General features: G+C 35.5%; 1 protein-coding gene across 1 annotated transcript in view; it reads right to left on the bottom strand.

Annotated features, from left to right (window-relative positions):
• Nucleotides 1-2423: 2423 nt before the first annotated feature.
• The window catches only part of ed (hemicentin protein echinoid), a 104418-nt gene continuing 94006 nt past the window's right edge, over nucleotides 2424-12835 (bottom strand). Inside the window, exons 8-9 of the mRNA XM_017182900.3 lie at nucleotides 12430-12798; nucleotides 2424-4757 (exon numbers count right to left, since the gene is read on the bottom strand). Of these exons, the coding sequence (XP_017038389.1) occupies nucleotides 4576-4757; nucleotides 12430-12798 (551 nt within the window). The 3' untranslated portion in view covers nucleotides 2424-4575. The remainder of the gene's footprint in view (nucleotides 4758-12429; nucleotides 12799-12835) is intronic.

Below are 12835 nucleotides of genomic sequence, written 5' to 3'. Positions count from 1 at the left end.
AGTGATGCTCACTTCCATCAGTGATGCTCATCTGCATCAGTGATGCTCATCTGCATCAGTGATGCTCATCTGCATCAGTGATGCTCATCTGCATCAGTGATGCTCATCTTCATCAGTGATGCTCATCTGCATCAGTGATGCTCACCTGCATCAGTGATGCTCATCTGCAGGGTATTAAAATTTCAGTAAAAAGCTTACAAAACAATGAAGCAGTCATTTCCGACCCTATAAACCATATATATTCTTGATCAGCATTAACAGGCGCTTCTTTCTAGACATGTCCGGAAGAAATCTATTTTTGGGTCATTTTTTCAAAATTTGATAAGGGGTTACATCATTAAATTTTTCAAAAATCACCAAAAATTTTGATTTTTTAAAAAATTAAATTTAGTAAGCAGATTTGTTAATCTAGGAAAAAGTAGCATAGAACCGTTTTCCAAATTGAATTTGAGGCTTCTTTGGCTAAGTTATGATCGATTTTCATAATTTGAAGGCCAGAAATGTCAGTTTTTAAGGATTTTTAAGGAAAAGTAAGGATGAAAAAATTAAAATTTATAGGGTATTTTGCTATGAAATAATTGTAGATTATGTTAGCTAGTTCTTCCATTTTCTATAGATATTTCATATATTTAAATAATGTTTAAACAATAGTAGTATTTTAGAAAAAAAGTCTACAAATCTTAATGCTCATTTTCAAAATATTTCCAAATTTGTATACCCCTACAGTGCATTAAAATTTCAGTAAAAAGCTTACAAAACAATGAAGCAGTCATTTCCGACCCTATAAACCATATATATTCTTGATCAGCATTAACAGGCGCTTCTTTCTAGCCATGTCCGGAAGAAATCTAATTTTGAGCCATTTTTGCAAAAAAATGAAAGGGGTTACATCATGATTTTTTTCAAAATTTGACCAAAAATTTGATTTTTTAAAAAATTAAATTTAGTATGCAGATTTGTTAATCTTAGAAAATATAGCACAGAACTGTTTTCCGAATTGAAATTGATGCATTTTTGGCAAAGTTATGATATTTTTAAGTTTTAGATTTAACAAAAATTACCATGTAAAATTTAATTTTATTTATTTATTATTTATTTTTATTTATTTATTATATATTTTGTATTTGTTAAATTATTATAATAATCAACTTAATAAAACTTGATCGAATAGTTTTCTGAATTGCATTTGGCTAAGTTTTGTGATTTTTAAACTTTAATTTGTTCAAAAAATGATCAAAAAATATGGGAAATATCCATTAAAAAATGTTGATATTTTTTGGGTCTTCTTAAAGGTTATTTTTATTTTATTTAGTGAACCATTCATTTCCGACCCTATAAACCATATATATTCTTGATCAGCATAAGCAGGCGCTTCTTTCTAGCCATGTCTGGAGGAAATCTATTTTTGGGTCATTTTTTCAAAATTTGATAAGAGGTTACATCATTAAATTTTGCAAAAATGGCCCGAAATTTGAATTTAAAAAAAAATTAAATTTAGTAAGCAGATTTGTTAACCTAGGAAAAACTAGCATAGAACCGTTTTCCAAATTGAATTTGAGGCTTTTTTGGCTTAGTTATGATATTTTGATTTTTAGAAAAATTATATTTTTTTCTTTTCAGTTGATCAACATACATAAATCGAAAGGTTATAAGGTAAGCTTCCTTTCTTGTAATAATTATTATTATAAACTATATGTAATTTAGAATCTCCTTTCGGTCAAAATATACCAAAAGAAAAGGTAAATCTCAAATTTTTCACATTAGCAACTGAAAAGTGATTAAACCTTAGACCTTCCTTTGACCCTAATCAGGCATTGATCCATATTTAATATATATAACCTGTTTAAATTTCTTAATTTCAAACTCTTGATCAGTTTTCTTGTCATTCTCCTTGAACATTTCCTGAATTTATACTCACTTGATGTACTTTAATCCACTTATCCACTCATTAATCGTTTCCATTTGATTTCGTAGCAATGACTGGGGTTTTCCGCCCCCCGCCCCCTGCATTTCCTGGGGCTTTCTTTCCTTCCCCTCCCTACCCCACCCCCCTTCAACTGTCAGCAGTAGTCAAAGTGGCTGCCTTTCGTTTCTTACGCAAAACTGCAAAAGTGACACGAACAGGAAGAGAAATTCTCTTCAATGGCGGGTGGGGAGGGGGTCCTGCGCTTGGCACTAAATTAAAATGTCAGTGTCGTGTTACTTCCGGTGCCGGCAGCCAGGGTTGCCAGAGTGCCCGGAGTGCACTGCCACTTAAGTCAAATTGCATGCTATAAATTTGGTGCCAATCAACTTAAACATGGCACATTATGCAATGCCTGCAGCTGGTGTTGCTGTTGCGGATTCTCCTGCTGCTGCTGATGATGCTTCCTTTTTTTTCCCCTCCCAGCCACACCGCAAATCAAAACGCAGACATTTAATTTAAATTCATCGTTTTTTTTCTCTTTATTTGTTTTGTTTTGTTTTGATGTTTCGCTTTATTTTACCTTTCGTTTTAAAACTGAATAAAAAAATATTATATGTTTTGTTTTTATGTAGTGAGTGTTGGTGTGTGTTGTGTGTCTGAAGTGTCTGTGTGTATGCATAAATATTTTAGCTAATGCTTTCTTTTCCGTTGGTGGTGGCAATTTGTTGGATTGAATGGAGAAATCAGAAATGCATACAAAATAGTTAACAAAGTGTTTTATTGTTTGAACAGCCACAGCCCGAGGGCATCGAATTCTGTGTTGTGTTTTGTGTGTCGTTTCTCTCTCTCTTTGCTTTTTTGTTGATTTATTTCTGCTCTAAATTGTATTTTTCTCTCTCTCTCGTGTGCTGTCAGTCAAATCGCAAAATATACACATGTATAAATATTTTTTGCTAAATAAAAAATTTCCTTTGATTTTAGTTTCTTTTTTTTGCATAGTTTTTAATGGGTGGTTGTGTGTGTGTGTTTGTATTTTTTCTTTGAAATGAAAAATGATGCTTTACTTATTTACAAATAATAAGTAGATGTATATGTAAGTGTATATGTATATATATATATATATAATGTATATTCGCTTATCTGGTTTTAGAGTGTATAATTTATATAATAAAGATTCTCATTTCGTATTCTCCTTAATTTATTTTTATTTTGTTTTTTGTTCATTTTAAACGAGACTTTTGCTTAATCGTTTTCCTCGTCGGTTTGCTTTATTTTATTTTTGTTTTGTGGCATTTGCTCTTAAACATTTGCTTACTAGTTAAATTCATTTCGAAATTGTTTAAAATTAACTACAATTTAATTTAAGTTTGCCGCTGCTGCTTATTTACTTTGCAAGTCAAGTAAATATATACAAATTACACATGTATTTACAATTAAATCTTAGCTACAAAAAATGTTCGAGTCTGTTCTGTGTGTGTGTGTGTGTCAAAGAGTTGCAAAAAACACTTGTTTAAACGGACTTAAAAAACACAACGCAAGGCACAAACAAAACATATTTATATATATTATATTTTCAACTCAATATTCGAGGGTTAAAACATAACTTAATTCATCTTAGGGATAATTACAAATTAAACGATTTTATTACCACAATTAAAATTTTGAATTTTTCAACACAAAAAGCTCGAAAACATAAATGGAAAACATTTAAAATATATTACTAAACATTTTGTAAATTAAATTAAAGTTTTCAGATTGTTTCAATTATTTGTAATAATTTTTTTGTTTGCTGTTTGTTTAAAGTTCTCTGTACTTTAGTTTTAACTTACTTAAAGCAACACTTTATCGCTCTTGAATTTATTTAAAAATTTTAAAATTAAGTTATGGTAAGTTTTTTGTTTCTTTTTTATATATTTTTTGTTTTTTTATATATTTTTTGTGGCAGGTCGTACTGTTATTTTTAAATTATTTTCCTTAGCTTTCTGTTGTGGTTCTGTTTTATTATTTTTTTTTTTTTTGTAGAACCGACAAGAATCATCACTTAAGAGTTAGTTTTTGTTTAAGCCTAGGGTCAAGTGTGTGTGAGATTTTGTTTTGATTCCAACATTAGATGCCTTACAGTTTAAAGTTCGTTTCGTTTGTTGCAACTGGGACCTAGATGACCGTATATTTATATATATATATATATTAATATTAACTACTATTTAGCCCTAACTGCTATCTGGTAAATCGTAACATTTAGTGCTTGTCCAGTGATGGTTTCTTGTCTGTGTCCAGTTGGGTTTCTCTCAGTGTATATGTCCGTGTGTGCTGCTGCTGCTGATAGATTGGAAACTCTAATGCCTATCGGTATCGATTTAATATCTATGCATATCGCTTTCGTTGCCAATAAAACTCAACACACGTTCGTTTCATATCCCTCAAACTAAGCCTTACATCGAAGTAATATAATGTTTATATTATTAAAAAAAAGTATTCAAAATGATGGCCACTTTTCAAAAAGTCTGCTAACAGTCGAGCAGGAAAGTCAAGTAAGGGTTAAAAATAATAATAATAAAAAACAAAAAGTAGATGTCGGCGAGAAAGAGTGATAGACGATAGAGTTAATATTTTTTCGAGTGCTGATTTTCTGATTTTCTGATTTTTGTTTTTTTGCAAACTAGAATTTCCTAGACAATAATCTCGCGTATAACGCGACGATTCCTGGCATTCGGCGTTGTCGAATACTCGCCCTCGAAGCTCTCATCGTAGCTAAGGGACAAGTGCTGCTGCGGCGGCAGGACCTCGTCCTGTTCCAGATGCTCCATGTTGTAGGGATTGGGCAGGCCGCTTACGTCGTGATATGGTGAATCTGTTATGGAACAAAAGAGGCAGAAAATTGCTTAAATTAGTTTACCAAAATGGGCGTAAAAGGCCAAAGTCATGCACAAACAATTAAAAACAAAATGCTAATCAAAACAAACACACGGCGAGGGTAGATGGTGAGTGAAGAGTGTCTTCAGTGCTTAGGCAAAAAACTTGCTTAAAAAAAAAAGTGAACTTCAAGCCAACTTAAAAATTCTGCATTATCACAGGGTGTAGATGGGGGTTTAAGGATATTTACTGTCCTTGACTCTGACATTAACTTACTTCAGCCTGCGCGCTCCGTTAGAGCGTAACATCCTGTATAATGTCCGCTATTGATTTGGTTTTTTATATTGCATATTTTTTGATTTGTTTTTGTTTAGGATTAATGAGTAGGCAAGACATGTGTGTTTGAGTGTGAAGAGTAAATATATATAGAGAAGAATAGCCAAGGTTAGGACACTGCTTTGAAGCTTTAATAATACGTTAATGCTTAAGGTCTAGCTTAAAATGAAAACAAACACTCAGGCACACAAGAAATACTCATGTATATAGAAAAGGGATGCCCAGGGACAGGACTTGAGAGACACAGAATGTAAATGGTAATTTTGTGACTAGAATTTTAAAATTTAATGGCTATAATCATCTCGAAAATAACGTAAACTTTGATATATCGAAATTTTAAATATAGAATTTAATTAATTAAATTTATTTTCCCGATTATTTTGATCCGAAATAATAAATATAATATCGATTTATTACTCATAATAATATCGAAACAATTTAAAATTTAACTTTAAAATATCGAAATAATTGTTAAAATATTCCTTATATTTTATTTAATAAATTTATATCATTTTGCCAATTATTTTGATCCAAAATATTGAGCAGAATATTAATTTATTACACATATCGATTTTTTTTCGATATATTAATATGTTTTACCATCCCTAATTCTATTATCTCACTGATATCAACAAATTTTATAAAACTTTTTGCCAGTTAACCAATTTAATTACCACTCCTTTGATTGACATAACATGTCATTGTAGTTTATCGAAGCTTTAAATTGTCAGCACTCAGCTCTACACACTCAGCCAGTCGGGCGGATGACGGTGATTTTTTTCTGGCCCCCAAAGCAATTGTTTTAATTTACCAGTTGATTGCTCTCACTAACGAGATCCAATTGCAATGTCCCCCGGAATTGGGAATGCGGATTGGGATTGCATTGCTGCATTGCTGCATTGCAACCGAAAATTGCAAACGAATTAGAGAGGCATTTTCTGGCATTTGGTTTGGGCAACGCCCCGAGTCTGCCCGCTGGTAAACAGGACATTAATTTATAATCAAAGGACTCTCCTCTGGCCACCCCCACTGCCTTTTGGCAAGCAAACATCTTTGTCTGCTACAAATTGTTGCATATTTAAGCGCATCGCCCATCGCCATCGCCACTTGGAGCCTTGTCCGCAGCTCTCCTTCTCTCTGTCTTGTTTGGCCATGCAAATCCGGCAAAGGATTTCAGTCACTAACAACCTTCGCCTTTTTTTTTTTGTGCTCGGTCTGCTCTGCTTTTGGATTGCTTTGTGTGCCAAATCGTTGGAAAATTTATTGGAATTTGAATTTCAAAATAAAGAAGGATGAAAAGTAAAAAAACGAAGAAGGGTAGCGGGTGGGGAAAATCGCCGCATCGAAATGCTTTTTTGGCCAAATACCAAATGTGTGAATGTCTCACTTGAAAGGGCTCTTTTTAACCTGTTTTTTGCACAGGGAGAAATATATAAGGAGACATTTTTAAAGCAAATATATACCAGGAAATAATTAAGGATACTAAGGATAATTTTTAGATAAACATTTCAAACTTTTAGGTATTTATATAGGATTTAAAATAACCATTAAGACTTTCACTAAACAAATAATGCTTACAAACACTCCATTCTTATTTCTTTTTATTTTTTAATCCTTTTAATATTATTTATCTACAAATATTAACCTCTGTAAACCATAACACACCTTTTTACATTTTTTAAATATTTTTAAATAACCCCAATCTTCTCTTAAAGCAGTTTTCCCCCATTTTCTTGACGTGTTCCCTAAATGTAAAACGTAAATCCTTTTTAACAACTGCTCTTTAACATATTCCGTCTCGTTCGACTGGCTTTTCTCCCGCCCCTCTACATTATACTAAAGCATTTTCCCCCGCTTTATCCTGCCTTTTCTTGGTCGTGTGAAAATTCCTAAGCGCGTTTGTCGCCATCGCCCCATCGCCTCGGATTTTTTCCCTGCCTTCCAGTTGCGCCACACCTCTCTTCCCTGGCATCAGCCGGGCTCCACTCCACTTTGGCATCTGCATAAACTTGACCCAAAAAAAAGGAGAGTGAGAGGGAAGGTAGAGAGGGTAGAGAGAAAGGGAAAGCCAGCAAGTTGGAAAAGCGAATCCTTTTTTCGTCCAACTATTTCCTTTCCCTAGATTTTCAAATGTTCAAAGATTTGGTCCTCTGTTTTGGGTTCCTGCTAGCATTTTATGGCCAATACGTGAGCTGTGGATATTATGCGCATAACTTTATTGTATGCCAAGCCCACCTACTCCCACCTCCCACTAGTAAGGGGTTTTTCCCTGCTGTTTTTTCAATTTCCATTCAACCCGAGCCAGTGGACTCTCAACAACTCTTCGTCTGTCTCTCTCAACAACTTAATCGTTTTTGCGTTAAGCATACGCACTGTTGGTCGCCACTTTCCACTTGGCCTTTTTTGTTGCTTGCCTGAGCTGTCTTTGCATGCAAATTTTCCACACGTGGTGGGTTTTTTCTCTCCTCCATTTTTGTTATGCTAAGCTCGTAATAACCCATTCTTTTTTTAGTAAATTTTCGGAAACGTCGAAAGTAAACAAATTGCAGATGAGTTTATCCCACCAACACAAACACAACTCTCTCTGGTAGAAACAAGGGGTTAAAACGGTGTAGAAGCCAAAGCGCTTATCATTTGTTGCCTTTTTGCCTGCTGGCTTTCTCCAGTCTCCGTCTCCTAACTGCTCCTCCTCTGGCAAATCCACTTAGTGTGTGTTTAGTGCTGTGGACTGTGTGTTACTTCCTAGCCAAGTCCATGTTGTTCTCCCTTTTCTTGGTTTCTTTTTTTTTTTGCTGTTGCAAAAATCCTGACTCATGTGATTTATGTGATTCCCTCTATTCCACATCCTTGCAACTATTTGGAAGCTATCCAGCCAGGAAGAACAAGATTCTTATGGCACTTTGAATAAGTTTTTCTGGCATTTATTGCTTAGCCTAAAAGCAAACTGCATTATGGGCTTTTCAGCGAAAGAAAAGAGAAGAGAAAAGAGGGCTAGAAAACAGATTTGTTGGGGGGCTTAAATCATCAGATAAGTGACAAAGGAAAACGTCAAGTTTCTAGTTGTAATATTCTTTTAATAATATTAATAGTTTCAATCAGAAATCTTGATTTATTAAAGGTTTTAAAGCATACAGCTATTTCCTATAGAAACCCTTTCCCTTTCATAAATTCCTGTGACCCATTTCCCTCAAGTAATTACATTTGTAGCTGAAATATATATATACAGACATGTGTGTAAATGGTCCCATATTAATCAAAATCGTTTATGTATATTCATGAAGTAGCAATTTGAATAATCTGCTAAAAGCTAGGGATAATCTTCACTCTCGTCTTGTGGTTGACTTTCTCTCTCTCTCTGTCTCACTTTCTCTCTGTCTCTGTTTCACTTTTGCCTTAATGATGAACTAAAGCCATTTTCCAAGCACAGCTCCGAGCGTCTCTCTCTCTCTCTCTGTTTGACAAAAGACCAAACAAAGGCGCTCAACCAACTGACACAAAAGTCTGCATAATCAATCAGTCAGCAGTGTGTGTGTGTGTGTGTTTCCCCCCCCTTTGAAATCCACCCCGGAAATCCACCCATCTTTATTCTGTGTGTAACCTTCTTTGCATGTTAACAGATGAGCAAAAAATTTGCTTACGCAGCTTTTTGGCGCCTGCCGCAGACTTCCTTCCTTCCGGCCATGGCCAAGAGAGCCCCCCCCCTTTTCCTCCCTCCCCCTTGCCATCCCCCCTCGGGCTGGCTCATTCATAGCCTCGATATGCATGCATCCACTGACTCTGACTCTTTGGCTGCTGTTGTACGCCGAAAAACCCCTTGATCACTAAATTACACGGTGAGAAAAAATTATGTTTCATATGCAAAATATTTTTAAGATAGTAAAAATTTATAAATAATTTCAAAAAAGGATTAAATTTCAGTTTTTGTCAACTATTTGCTTAGAAAGTTAAAAAAAGGGTTTTTTTTTTTTTGTATATTTTCCTATTTATCACTTTTTATATTAATATTTATACATTTTATATTTTTATCTAATTTTCAATGAATTTAGTAACCCCTCTACATTTTTTCCAGTGCCTTTAGCTGCATTTTGCATGGCACAAAAGTCAGCCCCATCTCCCTCTGGCTGCCAGACAGAGACAGAGAAGGCCACCGAAAAGCCATAGAATGAGCGATGAGGGGTCTCAAATGTGAGTTTGGCAAGTGTAAAAGCTTTTAAACATACACACACGCACACATACGCTTGCATACTCTCACACACACACACACACATCAGCACACACGCATTCAGTTGCATTTGCAAGCTGTGCATAAGCTGACATCAATGTAATGAAGATGTATTTGCATATTGTAGCACTGTCAATCTGCTGCCTCAGTCTGTGCACCCCTCTTAACCCTCCGCTAGATTAACCCTCTTCAGAGGCTCTCCTTCTGCTGCTGCTTTTGATGGCTCTCAAGGGTAGAGGGGGATGAGGATGCATCCTCCATCTTGTATCTGCATCTTGTATCTCGCTTTCGTGCATTTTATTGACATGCACGAACAGGCAGCACCAAGCTCTGGCCTGGACAGCTGTTGTTATGCCCATTTCCTTTCCATTTCTATATTTATTTTTACATTTTTATTTTTGTTGCTCTAAAACTTTTGTAAATATTTTTTATTGTTTGCCTGTGCGTTGTGCATTTTTCGTTTGCCTATATTTTGCTTTACTTTTTTTGCTGATGTTTATTGTTGCCTTGCGTTTAACCTCAGTAAACAAAAGGGAGGAGGAGGAAAAAACCCGAAAGAGTCATAGAGGGAAGACTTGCCTCCAGTGCCCTATTTTTTTTTTTTTGCTTCTCTTTTTTCCTACTTTTTTTATTGCATTTTATATGCACGCACCAAAGAAGAAAAGACGAAACACACCGAGAAAAAATATTCAGCAGCAGCAGCAACAATAATAACATCCTGCGAGTCCTGGGCCATAAAAAAAAGAGAAATACAGAAACAACAACAAGAGTGGCAGCTACCAAAAATGTATTTTTTGTGGGGTTTTTGGTGCTCATAAAGCGTAAAGATAACACACACACACACACAACGCTCATAGTTGTGGCCAAAACATACACACACACATACACACAGTCACAAAGGGAGGGAAGAATATTACGCATACGACCCGCTGGCGCTTTACAGTCGCCAGTTCCAACGAAAACTCTCACTGCGGCTGTTCATCTTGGGTCCAGGTTCCGTTACGTTTCGTTTCGTTTGGGTCCCTCTCATTCGGTTCGGTTCAGTTCGGTTCGCTTTTTATTATTTAATATTTTAAAACACTTGCGGTGTTATTGGCATCACAATAACAAAAACAAACAGTTGCGTAGCTCGAAACAAAAACAATATGAAATGTAAAGGGAGTTTTACTGTTGAAAAAACGCGAATATTTGCTTACTCTTTTTGAATTGAATTACTTTGAGTAATAATAAATGAATGGATAATAATAGTAAAATTAATAAATAATTAATGGGTAGGTTTTAGAAATGCCTTTACACAAATTTTTTAATTGAAATTAATTTTTAACAATATTTCTTTTATGAAAAATTAGGAATAAAGAAAGCTAGCAAATTAATTATTAATATATAAATAAAAATTAAACATTTCAAACTAAAATCCAAAAAATTTATTATATTTTAAATACATTTTCTATAGTTTACTTTTCGTTTTAGAAAACTGAAACCAACCTTATGTCAAGAGTATACAATATAATAAAACACGCATAACAACATGGGCCATGCGGCAAAAATGGATTCCGCAAAAATTCGAACACAACCGACAGACACACTTGCACAAACACACACACAAACAACAAACTCACACACACACACACACACCCATAGAGACAGTACCAGAAAACAAGCTGTGGACGCCAAAGGGCACAAGCTGCCTTCTCCTTGCATGCTCATCCTTCCCCTTTGCCTCTTCCTGATCCTGCCCAACTTTCGTCCTTGTTGATTTTGCTTCTGCGGTCGGTGTTTTGTGCTCGAGTGAACTTAAAGCAAAGACTTTAAGCCAGAGAGCCAGAGAAATGTGGTTGTTGTTCGAACAGCAAGCATACATATTGCCAATGTGTATATGGAATATTATTATTTATTTGCGATAGGCCAGGCATCTACCGCGACCTCTGACCCCCTTATAATTAGCATGGAAAAAGGGCGCAAAACATTTTAGATTTCAGTGCCTTAACTTGTCATAACTGAGAAGGCTAGCCAAAGCCCAAAATGCCAACAGAAATGTTGTCCATCCCAAGTTGTTCTATATATTTTTTTTCTTTTTGCCCATTTTCTTTGGCCCAAGTTGCCAGTTTTTGACATAGGCCAAAACTCTGAGTAAAGCTGGAAGCCAAGCGCCAGGACGTTACTCTTTTTCTCAACCTCTCCCTTCCCTGACTCTCCTTTCTCCTCCATGATAGCAGCTTAATGTGTCAGAAAATAGAAACTTTGGGTCGGCTGGCTATATGCTAGGCGCGCCCCTACAAAGTTTATCAATCAAAATGAGGCAAAAGTTGCTCTAACAAATCTCTTCGCAATCTATGCGTAATTTTCTGGAGTTTTGCCTTTTGTACGTTACACGCGGCGGGAACATCACATCTTGGCGTAGAATTTATTTTCTAGCATTATTCCATTGGAATTTATTCACTTTTAGCTGCTTGTTTCACTTAGGGGCCAACTGATGAATGAGCCAAGATTTTCCGCTAATAAGTTTTCTTATAATTCTAGGGGAGAGTTTATTGCAGGAAGTTTATACAAGTTTTATACTTGTTTTCAGGGGGATTTAAGGATGATTTGAGAGAGATATATTGAGTATATATTTGAAAGTGATCTTAAAGAGATAAGTAGTAGAGATAAGTAAGTGGGAGAGTTAATATATAATTTCTTCAGGATTGCAGGAAGTTTAGACAAGTTTTATACATGTTTTCTGGGGGATTTAAGAATGATTTGAGAGAGATATATTGAATGTATTTTTTGAAAGTGATCTTAAATAGATAAGTAAGAAGAGAGATAATTCCTGGGAGAGTTTATATACATTTCCTTAAGGATATTCATTTGCTAAATGCAAGAAGAGGCTTTTTTTTCACCTTAAAAACTAAAAACTGTAATTACATTAATAATTTCAGCTTCAAAAATAGTTTCCTAACAAATAAAGTAACTTTTTCTTTTCCATAAACTCAATTTCAACTTCATAGATTTTGCCTCTTTCCCTTATAAACTATTATCAACAATTATAATATATATTTTACTCCACATTCACACTCTCCCTAATAAACATATATCCTATAGCTATAACTAATTCTCTGTTTAGTTTGCTCACCTAAATGCTGGTCGACTCGCTTCTTGGGCTTCTGCACGGAGGCATAGGGATCACTGCAGTAGTCCTGCCGGGACGGATTTTGACTGTTCCTCAAATTGTGATACTCATCGCCCACCTGGCTGGGTGTGGCCGTCAGATGCGGATAGGGGGCATAGTCATCCACAGCCCCGTAACCGCCATGGGTCAACGGATCGTAACCATAGTTGGGCTGCTGCTCCACATACTGGTTGAGGGGGGCCTGGACCATTCCCTGCTGATTGCCCACCGCTGCTGCGGACATCTTCACCTGCCACAGCGAGTCCTGTGAGTTGACACTGCCGCCGTTGTTCGAGTTGGAATAGTTGTTCTCCATGTAGCCCATGTTGACCCCTGGAAAAATGGAGAGAAAAGCGGAAAAAACAGAAAT

This window comes from Drosophila kikkawai, chromosome 2L, assembly GCF_030179895.1.
Source record: "Drosophila kikkawai strain 14028-0561.14 chromosome 2L, DkikHiC1v2, whole genome shotgun sequence".
Lineage (NCBI taxonomy): Eukaryota > Metazoa > Arthropoda > Insecta > Diptera > Drosophilidae > Drosophila > Drosophila kikkawai.
The sequence above is the reverse complement of the archived record's forward strand: the minus strand, read 5'-3'. Positions and strand labels throughout refer to the sequence as shown.